This window comes from Perca flavescens, chromosome 11, assembly GCF_004354835.1.
Source record: "Perca flavescens isolate YP-PL-M2 chromosome 11, PFLA_1.0, whole genome shotgun sequence".
NCBI classification, from domain to species: Eukaryota; Metazoa; Chordata; class Actinopteri; order Perciformes; family Percidae; genus Perca; species Perca flavescens.
Window position 1 is genome coordinate 11,612,083 of NC_041341.1, and position 21,411 is coordinate 11,633,493.

At 37.0% G+C, this 21,411-nt stretch overlaps 1 protein-coding gene across 2 annotated transcripts; it reads right to left on the reverse strand.

The window, feature by feature from the left end:
- Positions 1–369: 369 nt before the first annotated feature.
- Positions 370–21,146, reverse strand: ift88 (intraflagellar transport 88 homolog). Of its 2 annotated transcripts, XM_028591782.1 has the most exons (25): positions 20,950–21,146; positions 19,843–19,905; positions 19,489–19,548; positions 18,996–19,049; positions 18,620–18,683; positions 18,257–18,326; positions 17,861–17,951; positions 17,205–17,309; positions 16,223–16,325; positions 15,637–15,983; positions 15,136–15,206; positions 14,898–14,984; positions 13,920–14,019; positions 13,285–13,290; positions 12,030–12,116; positions 11,702–11,888; positions 10,966–11,074; positions 10,636–10,786; positions 10,429–10,544; positions 10,004–10,056; positions 9,583–9,648; positions 9,363–9,469; positions 7,090–7,162; positions 2,645–2,752; positions 370–1,143 (listed from the first exon to the last, which is right to left on the reverse strand). In XM_028591782.1, exons 1-25 carry the CDS (start codon positions 21,028–21,030, stop codon positions 1,022–1,024), a joined length of 2,481 nt encoding a protein of 826 aa, XP_028447583.1. In that variant the 5' UTR covers positions 21,031–21,146; the 3' UTR covers positions 370–1,021. The 2 variants fall into 2 exon arrangements, with proteins under 2 accessions (XP_028447583.1, XP_028447584.1); XM_028591783.1 differs by lacking the exon at positions 13,285–13,290.
- Positions 21,147–21,411: the final 265 nt, after the last annotated feature.

Below are 21,411 nucleotides of genomic sequence, written 5' to 3' on the forward strand. Positions count from 1 at the left end.
AACCATTTATGTCTGCTCTGGTTTTACAAAGACACTATCACCCCAAGGTCAAACCACAAATAGATTTAAATCATTATTTAATGCTAAAAGTACATTGTTGTGTCTTTTTCTGTAAAAAGGCCCCATTCCTCCCTGTAGTATGATGTGTACACTTACAATATGTCATTAAGATTTATGCGAGGCAAAAGCTTTAAATTATATTATGCATATAAAAATTCAGTTAAAGCTTAATTCAATACAGTTTAATCTCCACTAAATCTTCGGTTTGATCTGCTGCCTCGCTAGGGAAAGCTTTCTAAAATCAGACATGATGGCTTGTGTTATACCTGAAGATCATTGTGCTCAGAATGAGACTGCTAAACATTATTCTTGAATAGATAAAATAGTTTCTTTTTTAATTATTATTATTAAATATAAACACAAACAAAAATAAATATACTACAAATAAGCATTTTGGAATAAGGACAAAATGTAAAAAGTAACTAAACACAAGTTTCTTGTATCCTGTTGCAAAGCAGCTCCTAGCTCACACACATGGAAACATATATTGCCGTCAAAAATATTACGACAGCAATATGTTTTTCATTGTTTTGGCTCTGTGCCCCAACACTGGGGTTAAAATGAAAAAAGTGACAGTGAGGTTAAAATGCACACTTGTGTTTTAGGGCGTTCACATTTTGTGAACAGTAAAGAACTTCCTTACTCTTGGGAGGAACAGAATGTCTAAAAGGTCTATAGTTTCTACACAATTCATTGGATATGAATGTAAATACATTTAAATTGAAGTAAAATGTCAACACTTTAACTGCATTGTGACTGTATTACAATAACAGATGTACTGGACCCTTATTGATGCCCATGAAAAATCAAGTCTTTATCCTGTAACATTGATGTTTTTTTGCTGAAGAGTGGAGTATAAAATGTTTTAGTTTTGTGGTGAAGCTTTGTGCTATTGCCTTTCAAAAAGGTGACAAAAGAGCAGATGTCCCAACAATGCAGTGAAGGCAGAATTTGGAGAAAGCTACTCCGGCAGCAGGTCGTCTCCCAGCTCTTCATCTGCAAAGTCGTCATCCTCCATGCGCTTCTTGGCTCCAGTCTTTGGTCTCTCCATCTGAGGCCCCAGTGGGTCCACGTAGGATGCATCTACACACGAGAGGAACAGAGGTTTACTCGTTATCAAATGTCCTGGGCCCTGTTTTCTGATAACAATCAATCTTAAAAGTTAAAGAGAATATGAGAAAGGTATGTTAAGTTTTGAAGACCTGAGAGCTAGCTTTGAGGTCCCTAGGACATCCTTCTTCTTTTATCTTCGCTTAAGGTCAGCCCTAAAATGTTATGGAGTGCCATGGGGGAACAGTCTTGAAGTGCACCCAATTATTAAATGGTTTGTTGATTTTCCTGTGAGAGGATTAGTGTCCAAGATTTATGCTAAACTGATGCAAGTATCCGTAGGAGAACTCCCAATAGTAAAGAAATGGGAGCGAGAGCTGAGCCCTGAGGGAAATGTAATTAATTGGGAGACAGTTTGGGATAACATTTTCCTCTGCTCCAAGAACCCAGTTTATCCACTTCAACATATGCCATAGGACATATTGGACACCTCAGAAGAGATACATCTCTAAAGTCATTCCTACTCCCTATTGCACGTTCTGTCAACCTGAACAAACTACAACCTTCCTGCACATGGTCTGGGAGTGTGAACAGGTGCATGAGTTTTGGAATAAAACAACTTTAATAATATCTGATGTGATAAGGATGTTGAATTCCTACTGACCCCATTGTTTTATTACTTAATGACGACTCTAAATTACATCTGCTTGGGAGACAGAAGAAAATTTGACTAGCCGGCTCAACCGCAACCAAGAAAATGATAGTTCAGCGCTGGCTCCCCCCCTGGCATTTGTTGAGTAAAGAGAGAGGGGAACAGTGATCAATAGTAAATTAGTTTTATTCTATAATTTAAACACCATAACTCATTATACAACAAACGTCACTTAAAAAACACAAGTGTTCATGATAACAGTATAGATTTATACATGAACAAAAACAATTAAAACAAATAATACATGTAGATTTTGGCTCCTCTTGTAGGTTCCACAGCTCTTTAAGATGCTGTTCTACTGTAATCTATGATCTTTAATCTAACTGTAATCTATGATAATTTCTAAGAGCGTCTTCAGTTATGATGTTTATGGGAAACATCTCTTAAATTTAAGATTTGTAAAACAGATTTTACAATTATCTTGACCTTAAGAGGCTGTCTATGAAGAATTTCCAGGTAGTAGGTTATCTTTAAGTGCTGTCAAAGAAAAATGGATTTGCCTTTTTATGTTTTTTAAGATGAAATAAATAGAACTGCTGATTGTGTATTGTAGTCTCTTAGTTTTCACTGTTAAGAAATGTAAAAACTGTCCTCTTCTGAGAAATATTGTTGAAGGCAACTTTACATTTTAGTGGCTTGAAATGGCAGCATAAATGGAGACTTTGCATGAAAATTGATCTCTCATATATAATGTAGGTGGTTTAAGTGTCAGCAAAGCTAAAAAACCAAGGGTTCAAAGATTAAAGAGAGTAACTGAGACACAGCTTATATCCTGTAATTGTTTACAGAGGGGAAAAGAGAAAAAAACATGGTTTTCCTCACCTATTTCTTTTGGGCTGCTGGCCTCATAGGGCTCATTGGAACCAGGAAGTGACCTCATCTTGGCGCTCAGCCGCTCTCCCTTAGTGCTGTTGCTGCTGTGGCCGCTGTCTGCACAAAACACACATGCAGACACAAACATACTCAGAACAATTGATTTGATTATGAATGATGCTTTAAAAAGGGCATATTGGAGTACATTTGCCAATTCTGACAGAAAGGTGTCCCTCAAAGCTGGACCAATTTATGTTTTTGGCTTGAGACTCCAAAAAATGTGCAGAGGTCAAACAGGGAGTACGCTTGTTTTTCTCACACTCTGAAAAGTCAACATGGTGGAGATGTGAGACATATACAGTAAGTCATGAAATGTGTGTAGGTGTGTGTAGCACAGTAGTTTAAACTGGATATTTTTCAAACACATTTAAATATATCAAATTGAGGTGTTGTAACAGACGTTGAATGTTTCAACTATTGATCCTTTACTTTTATCCCTATACAGTATTTCAAATTTTCTGTTAAACATACACAATATGTAATTTTCTGCCGATAGGGGTCGCAGTTTCTCCCAGTTAGGATTCCTTCATTGTTTACCGTTGAGAAGATTTTTACTGGGAGCCGAATTATCCGCAGATCTCCTCCATAACAAATGGACCCGGAGATTTAAACTGGTAACAATACTAAATAAAGCAGTTTCACGTTAACTTATTTCTCCTAAAAATCCTACATCCGGTTAAATATATATACACTGTAGTTATAAACGACCAAGATCTAAAAAGTGTATAAAGACCACAATGCAAATGACATGCTCTGTGTCATTGATTACATTTCCAGATGTCTCTGGGTTTGTTAGATACCATCCATCAACCAAAATGTAACTGCAACAGTTATGTATCCTACGAGAGTGCTCGTTAGCAAGACGCTGAATAACAGCGACAGCTCAGGTCCTAATTCTCTTAGACAGAGCTAGTACTCTAAGAGGTAATGAATATGTTGGAGAATATGTGTCTGAGCTGCCGGCTCAGACCGATGACAGGCTGACAGAGCACTCTAGTGAGCTGAAGGACCGACGCGAGCAGCAGCTCACATCTGGCTGCCAGGTAGCCTTGGAAACGACAAGAGCAAAGGCAGAAAGCTGAAAACCAGGAAGGAAAAAAAGAGGCCTGATTTTCTACCCTCTTTCACAGTCCCACTCCCAAACCTCTGCTGGAAAACTGTCTTCTTTTCCCCTATTTATTCTTTTATTGGATGGTTGAGTTTCTCTTTTATCATATACAACTGGGAGACACGACAGGTTGGAGGCCAGACTTAAAATTGATTGTGTGTAACGGTTTCCATGATTAAAGTTGCAATGAGTCCGTTTTATGCAGCTTCACAGCACGAATGGCCATAATATTTCTGTGAGGGGTTGATAGAAACGTTGATCAATCAATCAACTTTCAGGCTTTTGCACTTTCCTACTCAAACTTATTTGGAAAAAACACTTGAAAATGGTTATTGCAAATTAGTTGCACAGAGAGAATAAGAACACAAAAGTTAAGTGATGAAGAACAAAAGAGAAACAAGTTCAAAAACAAATATTATAAGAACATTTTAGGCACAGGTTGAACCCTGCACCTCTTGCTCTGGGACAGTGGTTTTACCAGTTTCATATCAAAGAATGACACGGGTTTGGATGCGTGAGAAATCCAAAAGCCTCGACACACACAAACACTCACACAATTTACAGTGCTGAAAATATGCAGACAGAGGGAAAATTCTCAGGTGCACTAGAGGTTTTCTCAAATATCTGAAAGAGGGTTGGGTGATCACTCCCTCCTCCCCTGTGAGAGCACTCAGTGCAAATACTGATTGCAGTCCAACATCACAGCTGCCTGTTAGAAGATTTCTGGACCAGGTCATAGTGTTCTGACTGAAACACTATACTTACTTGTTTACTTGAAGAAAACTCAACCCAACCCAACCCAACCCAAATGATACATATTTGGTTAAATGCCAATTTAGTCCAGTTCTCTTCACTTTTTTTACACTATAAATTTATATAAAAATGAATATTTAAGCATTTATAATGGAAAATGAACAGAAAAGTAATGTTAATGCATCATAGCACAAAATCTGGCTAAGGAAATTTGGCTCTAGGAAATTTAGCCCATCAGTTGAAAATGAACCTTTTGGCTAACAATGGCACATTTACAGTGACGTTGATGAACATGCATTGTCCCTGTAAAAAATAAATAACTAAATGACTAGAAGACAAATGCAAGAGGTTCATGTTATTGCTTATCAAGAGTTTAGCTTTAGTTTGGAGTAATGATCTTACATACCTCTCCCTGAGTCCAACAGTGGACTGAGTTGTTTCGACTCAGATTGAGATACTGGGCAGCAAAGAGGAAGCAGAGCAAGAATACAACCACAAGAGGTGACAAGAGTCAGAGAAACGGAAGAAAAGAACAAAAATTAAAGAAAGATTACAGTGTTGGACTGAAGATCATTGGACACAAATAGAGATCAAAACAAATGGCAGAAAGAAGCAATTACAGAGAGCTGATAAAAACTAATTTCTTGACATTTTATAACATCCGTTCTCTCACCTGCTTTAACATCCATCTCTGATGTGCCGTAAGAAAGTAAGAAGATGGTTTGGGGTTTAGCTAAACAACTTAAGTGTCATAATAAATATTCAAGAATACAAAGGATTGAATATGTTTAACAAAAGCTACTTTTTAACAGAACCATTTACATATCTGGCAGTATAAAACAAAATGGAACAGCAAAAGCACACAAGTTTGAGGTTTTCTAATCTAATTTATCAGGACATGGGGGGTATAATGAAGTATCGGCAGGGTGGAGCAGCCATAGATATAGTTCTATATCTACAATAACAGGTGCACGATATATATTTAACTACAGGAAAGACGTTCAGCTGCACAAGAGAGCGCAAAGCTGGTCTATCTTAAAGTTTTTGGCAACTTTCTAGTTTGTCTGGATTGCGTTTGAAATCTGCTGATTAGCCAGCTTTCCAGTTCTGGAGCCAGTCTAGAGTACGTGTCTGTATTTCTTGTGGATCTGTAGTGAAGGAGTTCTAAAACTGTGGAAGTTTGTCTGCTGTGGCCTCAAGTTCTCAGTTCGTTCAGGGCTCCTAAACAGTCTTATCCTACAAAGAGGTGAGGCTACATTGTCGTTCCACGTGAACAATTTTGTATCCCAAAAGGATGAAGGAATTCAGTCAACCAAGGAGGTCCATTAATCTGACCCGGTAAGGTGTTCGACCTGTTATTGACCCATTTGATATTAGATAGGGAGTTACAGCTACAACTCCACAATCCCACAACGGCTCCTTTCATACACTTAAAAATAAATCAGACTTGCAACAGAACATGACTGCAGCGTTCTACACTGGTCAGGACTCAGTGTGGTGTCTAAAGGTATACCCATGATGCTGGCCTTCTTAGGAGAGGTGAGGGCAGGTGTGGAGACGCCTGCTGCCCAGCAGCATGTGTGAACAACAGATAGAAAAGAGAAATGATGACATACATGAACAAAAGACACTAAAAATGAGGATGCGTTAAACTGTATGGATTACAGGCTTTGATTCTAATTAGAACCACATACACACATATATATATATATATATATATATATATATATATATATATATATATTAGGGCTGGGCGATATATCGATATTATATCGATATCGTGAGATGAGACTAGATATCGTCTTAGATTTTGGATATCGTAATATCGTGATATGACATAAGTGTTGTCTTTTCCTGGTTTTAAAGGCTGCATTACAGTAAAGTGATGTCATTTTCTGAACTTTCTGTTGTAACTGTTCTATTATTTGCCTTTACCCACTTAGTCATTATATCCACATGATTATTTATCAAAAATCTAAGTATGAAGATATTTTGTACAGATATATATAACTGTTCACTGAAATAGCCGGTTTCTATGAAACTATTTGTGACATGTCATATTTGGCTTTGACTGAACTGCTCTCACTTTGCGTGAAAAAATATCGGGATATATATCGTATATCGATATTCAGCCAAAATATATCGGGATATGACTTTTGGTCCATATCCATATATTTTTTTTTTTTTTTTTTAAAATCATACCCTTATAGCTGGAAATGTTAAGAAACTGAATCTGAGCAAGCACTCAATTCTAGCTACTACAAGTACTTGACTGTTTTCAAAACTTTGTGTTATGGATGCATTTGAACCTGTATCAAAAAAGAATTGAGGTCAGAACAATATATGCACTCATGCTGATGTTAAGGTTACTACGCACTTCTAATTTCAATAAAGTCTGCACTTTTCCCCAGATGTTTAAATTGGAGATTTGGGTTTGTACCGTTAGAGGAGTTATTTATATATTGGACCTTCCAAACATTTGCAGAGCTAAGCACAACAGGAACTTTGTATGTTATTGTGATTACTGACTCACCAGCACTCCCAGCGCTGCCCTCTCTGCTTTCTCTCCGACCTCTGGCACTGCCCTCCCGCCCCGACTTCACCCTCTGCAGAAAGAGAGAATGAGGGTGGGTAGGATTGGGGAAATTAAGATTACCATATACAGTTTTTAACCATATTATCTTTTTTTTTGTGGTGAAAAAAACAATTTAATGCTATATAATTGGATTCTGGTTAAAACGTCCAGTCTTTTTTTATTTCTCTCTCTCTCTCTCTCTCTCTCTCTCTCTCTCTGTGTCTCATTAACTAAGTCAGTCGAAAAATATTTTTAACCTTTGTGTTCTCCTCGGGTCGAATTTGACCCGTTTACAAAAACTTTCTATATCAGAACTATGACAAAAGAACGTTGAAAAAAGTGACAAATGTTGTAAAAAGTTACAAAAATGCAGGAAAAAAAGAATCAACAAAAACATTTTTTTTAAATGCTGAAAAAAGTTAACAAAAAAAAAAATCTGGAAAAGTGACACAAAAAAACCCATCAAAAACATTGCCAAAGGTGACAAAAACTTAAAGTTAAAAAAAGTGACAAATAAATTGGAAAAAAGTGAAAAAGCGACAAAACATCATTTAAAAAAATGTCAAAAAAGTGACAAAAAAATTTGAATCAAATGTTGAAATTTCAACCCAGAAAAGCACAAAGTTGCATGGTAGATGGGAAGACAACACAAGGGTTAACATAAACACAATATCAGAGCAGTGATTTAATCTTCTCTTCTGCTAATCATTATCTCAGTCACCCATTCATACACTATGCAGTTACGGTATATTATCAAGATCAGTTGTTGTTGTTCACTTTGGAGATTTTTGGGATTAATAAATCAACCGCTTTGGCTCTGTCAGTCTCTGTTGGATTGTTTCTTTGCTTGGATTTAAGAGCAGCTGCTTGTGATTTGACAAAGTCATCCTCCTAATCTGTTCCTGGCTCTGGTGGCACACGCAGGGTTCTTGCAGGTTTTAGTAAGTCAAATTTAAGAACTTTTAAAGACATTTTAAGAAAAGATTGAAATTTAAGACCTACACGATGCATTACCAAAATGGGTACCGCTTGTAACCAACAGTGGAAATCGCAGTGATCTTACCATGTCTTGTTAAAAGTACACTTTCCCATTTTCCACCTGCGGTCTAGCCAAACTTTAACAAACTCTGAGGAGACGCAGACATACTTTGCGGGCAGGTATTGCATTTATCCCAGGATTTGTAGTTTTATCACTGTGTACGCACCAACACCAATATCCCCCAGAAAGAACTACAACACACCGAACCAGGCTTTGGGGAGTACTACTGCATAATATGTTATATCTGCACACTATTGCATGCACATTTAAAGGGCATACGTCTTTGACGCTTTTAACTCTTGTTTTAGTACTTTTAATAATTGTTTTGATTATTATTTTTTATTATTCTTTGCACTATTCTTTGTTGAGTGTGGTTTTGTTTGTGTACTGCTGCTGTGAGGTGAATTTCCCCCTGGGGATAATCAAAGTATCTATCTCTCTCTATTAATCTTAAAACCTTGACTTGAGACAGCTTCGGTTAAGGCTGAAGAATACAAGTTTGAAAATAAAAATAAACCTTAAGGTGAGTTAGAAAGAAGTGAGGCTACCAGACTTCTGCAGCCCAATCCTCATGTCCTGGCTGGCTAAAATCAAACCACTAACCACTTATTTAATCCATTCAGATGTCTCAGGTGACACTGAACGACTGTCTAAACACAACAACTGTTTGAAAATGACCCAGCATTCATGTCAGCCAGGTGTTTAACAGCTGTATAGCATTTCCTCTGAACACGGTTTGAATAATGGAAAAATCAACAGAAGACTACGTTGTGTTTCATGCATTTCTGGAGCCGCAGCAACCACTGACCAATTTTATGGCAAAGGGACACGTGTATGTTTTTAATCAGCGTGTTCTTGTCCGGGAACAGACGTCAGGACTCCAAGACATTGGTGAAAAAAAGATGATTAATGAAAGCTTACGAAAGGTCTGTAACATACAACTGCAACACAAGCAGGTCATTTTTGAGGCTGCGTAATGTTATTATGCAGATATATTACCTTATTTGAATGTTATATCAATAAACTATGTTGACTGTATAAGACTTTTGATGCTTTTATAAACTACCTACAGGGTTAATCACTATCAGGTTGTAGCGACTGGTTATAGAGAACAGCAGAATATAACTTTATTTACACAACAATGCTACAAATCGCTCTTTTAAAAGCCTATACCTGTTAAACTGAGATTTACCTGTTCTTTGATCTCCTTCATCTTCTCTGCTTTCTTCAGCTTGGTGGCGTATTCTTGGACTTCCTTTAAACCCATGTCCGTACACAGCCTCACCAAGAAACGCAGGCCTGGTCAAACACACAGAGTTTTTTTTAAAATTTTCTTTACACTCTGATCAGTGGATCATCTGATGTTCGTCAATAGTGCTGTTGAAAATTGTGTAACAAACAAGGTGAATTACATTCCACATTTTCTGGAAACTTGCGGTGAATGTCTTTATACGTTTCCAGAGCCTTCTGATAGTTTCCTGTGCAGAAAAAAAAAGAAAAGGATCTATGTTTACAACTTTAACTGAGCACATTGGCATTGCTAGTTCAAGTCAGGCACCCTGAGTCAATGTTTCTGAAACTATTAAGTGAAACAGCTATTACTTTTGCCCACATTTACCTCCCCACAGTCAGTGAAGATACAACTAAACTTTGCTAGATTAAAAGAATAAACCTTAATCAAATAAATGACCAAGCACTCATCGTGTGGATGATAAAGTTTAGGAATTCCAATGTGGAGTGAATCTACTTTTTGTGATTTGGTTTTGACACAGAATAGGCGGAAACATGCTATGTTAATATGCCAGGAAAGGTCAAGAAAAGAATCATTCTCACCACTTCTTCTGTAGCAGCTTGCCACCATTAACTGCCACTTCACCTGGGTTGGTCTGAGAAACACAGCAGAAAGACATTCAGTCACTTTTAACACACAACCGTTTTTTAAGAAGAGATTGGACTAAAAAAGTAAATTCTGAATTCAGAACACAAACAAAACCAAATGATCTGTCCTCTTTGTTAAAGACAAAAATGACTTCCAGATGATTGATGAAAGAAGAAACAATCAAAACAAGATGAAGTAAGACACCAATCACTTAATCAAGTCTGAAAAATGTAGAAATAACATCATTTCAAAGATGTTTCGCAAAATGAACCTGACTTCCCCCAAAAAATTTTTTTTTTACACAGAACTATTTGGTTTGTTACTTGTCATTCTTTTACCTTCTACATTACCAAGTAATAATGTAGTTGTGGTTACTTACTGTATGAGTGTGGCTCTTTCAAAGTACTGAATGGCTTTCTCACAGAACTGTGTCTCGATGTAGTAAGCCCCAAGCCACTCGATGACATCGATGTTGGAGGGGAAGTATCTGAAGGACTGGACAGCATCACAACCCGAACAACATCAGAGCAATTCTAGATAACATTGTTAAATTAAGTCCTCAGCAACACATTAAATGATCTTGTACCTCGTAGTAGTACTGGAAAGCCTGGGATTTGTCCCCCTCGCCATCATAAAGCTCCCCCAGTTTGGCCAGTGCCTGGGGGTCGGTGTGAGTTACACTCAAGACCTGTATCAACCACTCGATTGCCTGTTGGGGATCTTCCAGAAGCTCATATATGAAGCCAATGAGTCAAGGACCAACATATGATCACATGGGAATGGACAGAGACACAGGTTTGAATCAATAAATGAACACCTTCCCAGAAACATCTACTGAGTTACAATTGTTTGAAGCAGTTACAGACAAATATTCAAAAACACATTTAACAAATTACACTTCTTATCAGTAGGATACAGATTGGCCAGCTGGTACATGACTTGGGCACTGTTCCGTAGAATGGCATGGAGCTTCAGGAAGCAGTCCAGAGCCTCCTCGAGACGATTCAGTTTCTTATAGGTTAGACCTGGTACAAGTGGATAGGGGCCAAAAACTGTCAAACTTAAAAGCAACATGAGAACCTTTCCCGCTTCGGTCCCCCTACAGGTTGGAAGCGGAATTGTCCATTACATTACATTTTCCCATTCATTCGAACAACAGATCTGCTACCAGATCTGTCAAACTTGCATAATGTGATGTAATGGACAATATCTCTTCCAACCTGTAGGGGGACCGAAGCAGGAAAAGTTCTCTAGTGTTGCTTTAATTGACTTAAGACACTGACACTAAAACAAGTTTCTTTGACAACCTACAGATATTCCCCTAAAAAAAGGTGACACATGAAGTCCTTACAGTGCACTTTAAATACAATAAGTGGACATTTTTAACGTCAAATGCTTTTCAAAACTGGTCATGAGCCCACCTATGATGGCTGAGTCATACTGGAAAATAGAGATTACATTTTTTTTAACATTTAGATTCCCAGCTATTGAAGGTGACAGCAAGAAACTCATGGCTTTTAGAGTAATGTTTTTTTTTATTGTTATACTCCTGTTTAGCACTGCTGAACTTGGACCACCTTTAACCTTACCTATACTATAAATTGACCTATGCATTATCTACCACTGCACTGTATCATGGAAACGGACGTTACCCAGGTTGTAGAGGGCCTCAGTGCAGGAGGAATCATTCCTAAGTGCTTCTTTGTAGAACTCTGCAGCCTTTTCATAGTCTTGCTTGACGAACACTGTGTTGCCTTTGTTGATAAGTGCTGCCGGGTTGTAGCGGTCAGCAGTCATGGCAAGGTCTGCGTATCGGTCAGCCTGGTCATAGTCCTTCTCCTGTAACAGGTGAAAGATCAGAGGGGAAGAATCTACTGGCAGCATATACTTTTTGGCAAACATCCACTGTTCTGAAGTGTCTCTGAGCACTTAAACAATATAAATATAAAGCCTTTTGATTCGTCAAAGAGATAATCTTACCAGGAAGTAGAGGAAAGAGAGGTTGGTGGCTGCAGCACTCTTCACTCTGCTGTCCTTCTTCTCAAATGTCTTTAGAGTCTCCACTGCCTGATAACGCATGATAAAAAGCTATCAGGGTAAATGTTATACAATACTGCATAACTTCAGTAAAAGCCGATTTCCCCACCTACAAACATAAAAGATCACATATTGATATTGATAGTGATCTGAAGATTCTGCTTATATTTATGATTTATGCTGAGCCATCACACCTTCTATAAATACTCTTATATAAGAAAATATCAGAATATATATTAAATGTGTAGTTGTATGTATATTTTAGAATACTATGGTATATAAAGGAGACCAGTAAAGGAACCACCATAAACCACAAAGTAAATGCAAACATTATTATTTAAAGAATTAGTGAAGAATGCAAGTATCTGATTTTTGTAGTAATGAGTGATGATCGTTTTCCTCAGACATGTAATTTTTGAAATAACACTTTTTACCACATTTACTTGGTTGTTATGCCACTTACGTACATTATGTACTGGGGAGATAATCCAACAGTATTAGGGTGTAAAGGTTTTGACAAACCACCAGCTAGGCTACAGCAGCACTGAGGCTGCAGATTACACCACCATCACCACTGCCTATCAAGAGTATAAAAGCACCACAAACATGCATCAGATGTATATGGAGCTCCAAAGTGTTCAATATTAAATAAGTAATTATGAAATGATCACAAGAATAATTTGGGGAAAATATACAACACAATCATTTGTAAAATAATTAACTCATTATAAAATGTTATTTAGTTATATCTGTTATTATAATAATGTTTTAATTCATTTTATTTCATGTCAGTTATTATGCAAATGATGAATGAGTTGAGTAAATAATTTCTTCAATTATTTCACAAATTAGTTTCATTTGATTATGTTTCCTTTTTTAATTACTTAATATTGAAAATTTTGGGGTTCCATAAATATAAAGCCCATCAGTGCAAGAAAGTTAGATACTACAGCATATATATATTTTAAAAAAAACTTTGCGCTACTGGCAAAGATGCAGTTCCTTGGGTGCTCAATTAGAGAAAACCATTATAATTTCCTCTCTGCACTGAGATTTTCCTTACTGGCCTGTGGGTTTTAAACCAATAACTGCTTCTTCAACTTCTCCTGGCAGTGCCATTATTTGGAAAAAGCCTTCTTACATAATAACAAAAAAAACACTATCTAAACGTGAACATGGAAACAGAAGGCACACATACCTCAACCTTAGGCATGCAGATGGGAAGGAAACAAGACAAAAAGCAAGAGAGAATGGAGGGCAATGAGAAGGGGAAAAATTTGAGTCTGATGCTGTACATTCCTGAAACAGCATTAGCAGGAGAAAACTGACATATATAAACAACGCTGGCCAATAACTGCACGGAAACAAATCGTTAAAATAAATAAATAGATGGAAAAATAGATGGAAAAAAATACAAGAAAAAAGGGAAATACCACTCATTTTACCATTTCATAAATGTACCTTACTACAGAAACATTCTTTTAGCTTTAATGAGAGTACCTTTTTTCCAGGTTTAGTATTTGTAACACAATTATACAACAGTGACAATAAAATCTACAACAAATATTTTCTGTTTCTGCAAAGTCAGTCTCTAATGTTACTGACTTATAGTTTTGCAATTATATTATATACTGAGATTTTAGGTTGAAGCATTCACATGAAATGTTTGGTTTAAACACCTGGCTTTAAACTGAAAGGATTCGGCATATTCTTAAATATCTAATCTTTAACAAGGTGGCAAATATTAGCATGATACTGACAACCACAGACTAAAGGAGTGAGATGCCTAAATTGAGTGGTCTTGCCCTTTATACTGTTAAGACAAAAAGTCACCTGGTTGAAGTCCTTCTGTCGGAGGTAGGTGATAGCTTTGTTTATCTCTAGATCGTTGGCAAGCTCAACATACTGAGAATTCTTCACCATGTCCACACACCTAAAAAGAAACCAACCATACATTGCACAGTATAATACTTTATGCATCATATCACATCATTTTTTGATTTTATATATATATATAAATATATATATATATATATATATAAATATATATATATATATATATAATATATATATATATATAAAATTATATAAAATATATAATTATTAGTTTGAACTCAATTTGACCAATAAGCCAGGCACATGAAATCTGCTGTATAGACTGCATTTTGATTTGGTGGTTTTACTCAGTTACTACTAAAACAAAATTGTTATAAGGCATAAAATCCTCTCAAGCGATGATAAAACTTACTACACTCGTTTAAAAAACAAAATAACATGGATGTGAAGAAGAAGTGGGAAGCAGGAGAGGATGGGAAGGTTATAGCCACCCTTTTACATAGTCACTACAGGAGCAAGAGGCACATGAAACTTGCTCAATGAAACATATCAAAACTAATTGTCCTCGTTTCTGTCAGTCTCAGCATCGTCAGTTTCAGAGGGGGGCAAATCTGCTGTTTTTGCTCTAAAATTTGAGGCTTCATCTGACAAAACGCTATCTGCTGCCTCTTTAAGTGGCTGGAAATGGCGCAAAAGAACTCGAAAAACTAGTGACCAACACTTATCATTGTTTTCATATTTTCCTTTAGAGTGACCTTCAAACATTCCCCAACAGTTCAGCAGAAACACTCATTTTATGGAGTTTGTTGTCAGCTATCTCTTATTATATCTGCTTATCAGTTACCACCTTGAAAATCATGTTTTTGTCCTTCTGAGTCCTTTAAAAAGGACTGTAATGGAGCTGGAGTCCACTTGGACATCGTATGCCCTCTAGTGTTAAGATGAAAAGACAAAACCAATACAACAGTAACAAACCAGTCAAATCCAGTAGCAAAAGATGTCTCAATGGCCGGAGCGATCAGTTTGGCAGCGGTCATGATGTACTTCTCAGTCAGGACTTTTCTATGTACAATATATGGGGAGAAAACAGGGCACGGGTTCACGTACAAAACCCAATTATTAAAACAACAGTATGCATTGTATTCAAAATGCAGTGTGCTTGGTGTTTTAGCTGGAAAGAAGAAAAGTGTGTGTTTGTGTGACATTTTCCTACAGATCTCTTTCCATCTGGTGAAGTTTGTCGTTCTTAATGGCCTCGATGACCATACTTGAGTCTGTGTCATCCTGAGAGGGATAACAGGACAAGGTTTGTTCAAACATTGAATAATAGGAAATGAGAATGTATAGACATATCTGATAACTATGTGTTCTTAGTTATGTTGTTGTTTGCGTACTACAAGACTATTGTACTTCAATAATTTAAAACAGTTGCCAATTGTTTAAGCACACAATAGTACATCCAGGTAAAGGAGCACACACACACACACACACACACACACACACACACACACACACACACACACACACACACACACACACACACACACACACACACACACACACACACACACACACACACACACACACACACACACACACACACACACACACACACACACACACACACACACACACACACACACACACACACACACACACACACACACAACACAACACAACACAACACAACACAACACAACACAACACAACTCACATTAGCTGGGATGTACTTGTCTTCATCATCAATGCCCAGAGGAACAGAGATGAGCTTCTGAAAGGCCTTTTTCATTCTCTCCCTGTCACCGATGGCATAGTAGCACAGGATAAGGTTGAAGCCTGTCTTGATGTTGGGACTCTCACTCATGATGTGCTCAAAAGATGTTATGGCGTCTGAATATTGGCCCATGCGGACAAAGACCACGCCAATGTTCTGCATGATCTTGATCCTCATTTCCTTGTGAGCGTTGGAGATCTGATCCAGTGCCATTCGGTAGAACTTGATGGCTTTGGGGTAGTTCTTCTGTTTGACGTAGATGTTAGCCATGTTGACTTTTAGGCGGCCTAGAAGAGCAGCACAGATGTAGTTTGAGGGAAAACCACAGAAAAGAAATTTTTGCTAACATGATAATTTGTACTTCAATGCTGCAGTACCAGACCAGAGTCACACTAACAAATATCCTCTTTTTTTTTTTACAGTCATATTAAAAAGACTGGATTTTTGGTCCTCCCTGAGTAATTGGTGGATTCACTTGGGCAGCCATAGTTTAAACACATCTGTAAGAGCTCAGTGGTCTGCTCACCTGCATTACTGAACATCTTGTTCTTAACAATAACCTGGTAGCTGTTTAGCGCCTCTGGGTACATTTCATTGTTCGCATACTGGTTGGCAAGGTTGAGCAAAACCTGGTAATGACAGAAATATTCATTATTTCTAAATCAAACAATACCAAAACAGACAATGAAGTCAGGAACTGATTCACAGAAGCTAACATTAAATTGAATTTGTTTTCTGTGAGCTGCTCCCACATAGCTGAGTGGTTAGGTCCACTGCCTCTAAAGTCTAACATGTGCTATGGATCAAATCCTGCCAGTTACTTCCTTAACTGTGTCTCCCTCTAACATGAAAATAACTAAAAGTCACTTAATATGAAAAGAACATATACATACAGATACTAACATATACAGCAGCTGTTACTTATGTAATTTACAATCCTGAGTGAATTTAAGTAGTGATTATTCCAGTTGGCAAAACTTACAATTTGACATTACAACTACACATTTCAGCACTACAATGGAGTTTAATAGCAACAAACGTTTTTTCTGCACAAAAAAACAAACAAAACAAAAACAAATATTATTTTTTTTGTGTCATTCTCACAGAATCAAACAGTAACAACTTCTCTCTAGTGCCAACAAATACACCAGAATGCAATGCAGCCACTGTGCAAGAGAAGTGACATTTTATATAAGAAGTGCTAGAAAAACTCTTGCTCTCTCTTATTTGTACTTAGCCACCACACTCTGGAAAATGTAGGAAACCACTAGTAGTAGTAGTAGTAGTAATTATCTCCTCAAACACACTTTATTGTATCACAGATAATAAATAAGAATGTAAAAGACAACAACAACAGGTATTTTTTCTTTAATTAATGATAGTAATACAACTTAAAGAGTGGATTTCCCAAAAGGTGGTACTTGTTATTCAGAGTGTAGGAAGTAAGTGCTCAATCATTTCATTTACAGACACTGGAACAATTTTTCATATACAGCAGCATTACTTACAGAGTAGGTGAGGTCTAAATTGATGTGGTCCGCATTGCCAGATTGTTCCCTCTGTCTCACCAGTGCTCTTTCCTTCCTCCCTGCTTCTTTGGCCTTTTCAAGGGCCTGTAAAAACACATCAGTAACAGTACATACAGTAAAGAGACATGACCACACAAAGACACAAATTCACATACAAAGGTCAGCAGTAGTGACACCAACACCCATGTAGAAAATAAACAATACAACAAGCCCTGTACAGTAAAATGTGTCCTGATAAATATAGTTCATCTGCCAAGTCACTTTTTGAGAAAGCATTTCAAATGTTTCAGTTATAATAGGTTTCTGTTGCACTTCACAATGAACTATAAACTCAATCTGTTGTCTAGTTCAGTATGTTATACTATATGCTTTTTAATGCACTGAAAATAGGGTAAGGTAATAAACCTTAGGTATTTTAGCCACCACTTTTTTTTTAAGTTTAACAACTACTGGCAGGGGAACCAAAAGCCTCTGATGATACACTTTAACCCGATACTCAGTCCAATGTGTTGGAGTACCAAGCTGACACGATGAAAAATTAATCACTGTCTCAGTTGGAGGCCCTTCTCTCCAAATCCAAACAGACATTTTTTTTTTAATACTAAACAGTATGTTAAAGAATGACAGAATCTGACCAGTTGTAAGGCTCCAATGCTCTGTGCCATGCAGCTCTCTTCTATCAGGTCATTCACTTTTTTCTCCAGTATCTTAATCTTCTCCTCAGGTCTGCAAGAACACAGACACAGCAATACAATGTGTGATAATGTTGCTTGAAAGCACACGTCTTTCTCCACCTGCTTAACAAAAAAGTGCTCTTTAGAGACAGATACAGAGTAAATATATACACAATTATATACACTACTATGACAAAATATGCATCTTTATATCCTAATTCTAATAGATGCAATTAAGCACCTATAAATACCTTTAAACTTCTTTTCGTCACACTGCTAAGGGGAAAACACTAACCTGGATAATGCAGGGATAATCTTCAACGAAACACTAAAACTGTTTAAAGAGTGACAACTCACGTGTCCTCATTCTTTGCTTCAAGTGAAGGTGCAGGGCCTTTGGACTGGCCCAGAGGGTCAAAGGTCGAGCCTGAAAATACAAATAATACTAATTAGCATACTATACTATATGTCTGTTCTTATACATACACATAAAAGGTACATACTAATAAAAATGGCTTTGCTTTGCTTGTTGAAGATTAGAACCATGCTGGCATTGTCCCTCACTACAACTGTATTCTGTTACTGAAGAATAACTTGCACAATGCAGAAAGAGTGAAAATGAGCAGCCGCAGAATCACAAGCTAAACGCTAATCACATGGTAATCCAAATTAGCACATATTTAGCAAGATAATTTCTTTTTGGGACTCCCTTAAACTCACCACGTGTCAGGGAGGAAGTGTAACCCGCTGCTCTCACAGCAGTCATTGGTCGGGCTGCTCCATCCTGTCACATTTGACAACAGGAAAAAATAACACAACATAGTGATAGCTTGCCTAATGCACTTTATTTTCACCATTTTCTTTACAAAAACAGAGCTATTATTAATGCTGAGCAGTATGAGAGGTGTTTTTGGCTCTCCGTAAATACACGATATTGGCCAATTGGGAACATACAAACGTGTAGAAAACCTACAACAAAACCTATATTGATCATCCCTACACATTTAGCATTGAGTAAGTAATACCTGTCAACTATTGTATAATAAAAAACTATGCAAGATCTTGAATGCACACTTGATTGGCCAATCCTGCTCACCTGCACAGCTCCAGTCATGGGTCTGCCCATTGAAGAGGCCAGAGGGATCCGAGCCTTCGTGAAACAATAAGTATAAAATAGGTGAGAATAATTTAGGCATGTTAACCTGACAATATCATTTATAATGCAAATATGAAACAAAAACATGTTTATTATTGTATATTGTATGTATATATTTAAAGTGCTCTTCATAGTTAATGTAAGTGAATGTTGTTTCTTTATCCTGTAATTTATTTTCATGTAGATCACAATGAAATCATCATCATTGTCTTCAGCTGCACAATGTCACACCTATTGTACATACCGGTGAATTAATCTGTACGACAGAAGCGCTTACATGATATATTGTTTAATTTGTGTCATTTTTTACAAAGAAGTCAGTGGGGACCAGAATGTTAGTTACATGTGCTGATTCAATAAAAGTGTAGAAAGGTGTTGTAAAGTTTACAAATCAGGTCTTATTTAAAAAAAGATTCCATGTCATTGTACTTACTCCAAAGGAAGAAGCTAAAGGTCGAGCTCCAATGGCAGTGCCAGGAAATTTGGCAGTCATCTAGACAATTCAAAACATGACATTTTAGGACGATTAGGACATAATGTATCCTCCTCCGTGTGTGTCACACACACACACACACACACACACACACACACACACACACACACACACACACACACACACACACACACACACACACACACACACACACACACACACACACACACACACACACACACACACACACACACACACACACACACACACACACACGATTAGCTGACATTTATATTTGCATTATTAATCTAATAAATCTGGAAAGTAACTAGTAACACTATAGTAGGTACTCACTGGAGGTCTTCTTCCATGACTTGTCCTCACTGCTTGCTGGAAGCCCACATCGTTTTCCAACTCCTTGAAATTGTTAAATAATTATTATATTAATAATTTGCTATAAAGTAAATAGAAAAATAATAATTTCATTTCAATCAATTAATCATGTCATTCCATGGAAAGTGGTGACACTTGGATCGTGGTTGCTGTCTGCCCAATGCCCGTTGCTACTACTACTAGTACTACTAGTACTACTACTACTATTATTATTATTATTATTATAATAATAATAATAATAATAATAATAATAATAATAATAATAATAATAATAATAATAAGTCATAGGGCTGGGCGATATGGAGAAAATCAGATATCACAATATTCTTGACCCAATACCTCAATATCGATATTGTGACGATTTTCTAGGGTTGACAATTGGTGCTTTAACAAAATATCTTCACACTTAGATTTTACATAAATAATCATCAGTAATGTGGACATAATGTCTAAATGGAAAAAGAGGCAAATAATAGAACAGCTAGCTACAACAGTCTGGTAAGTTCAGAAAAGTACATCACTTTACTGTAAAGCAGCCTTTAAAACCAGTAAAAGACAACACTTAAATCATATTATGATATTACGATATCCAAAATCTAGGACAATATCTAGTCTGATATCACGATATCAATATATTGCCCAGCCCTAATAAATTATAGTTCTATTATCTTAACTGTTGTTATTATTGCGACTGTTCATTGTGTTATTCCATTATATCCACTGCGATAATTATTATTAGTTCAATTTCTTTTATCATTATAGTTATGTGAATCTCTCGCTCTATCACCAAATGCATGCTCTTTGGGGGATTGCTCTGTAAATGTGTGGTCTAGCTAGACCTAACGTTCCTATATCTGGAAAGTGTCCTGAAATAACTTCTGTTATGATTTGACACTATAAATGCAATTAAATTGAAATAATATGTTGTAATTCGCCACCTATACAACTCCTATCCTATGTAGCATTAATTGTATCATTGTGAGCTGTACAATTGATTGCAAACGGCTTTAACCTAAACTGCCAACTTCAGAGCTAACGTTAGCTACAATAGCATAGTCGGTAACTCACCTCGGAGTCAAATGTGGGATTATAGTCGTTGTAACCCGAATAAAGATCCTCCTCCTCCCCAGCCAGATGCACATTTTCCATTTCTCTTTTTCCAGTAAAGTGGTGTAACGAAACGCTACTAAATACAAACAGTTATCAACGCGAGGTGACAGCGAAGACAGTTTGTTGTCGATTTTCGGTTTCAATCCCACAATTCAACGCGGCGTGGGTAGGACAGTTTCGTTTCTCCAACCTTTGATTGGTTAGTTTCACGTCAATCATCTATTGGCCTTAACATAATTGGCCGAAGCTCAGTTCGTCCGTTGCTAGGATACACGTGTAAACTACCAACTCGTTTCCAGGTCAGTGGAATCGGGTCGTCTGAAATATTATAACTATAACATATAATAAACAATATGAGTTAATTCATGGCGGAAATGTGATTTATTGTTTCTTTATTGACGGAGAAAATGCTGTACATTG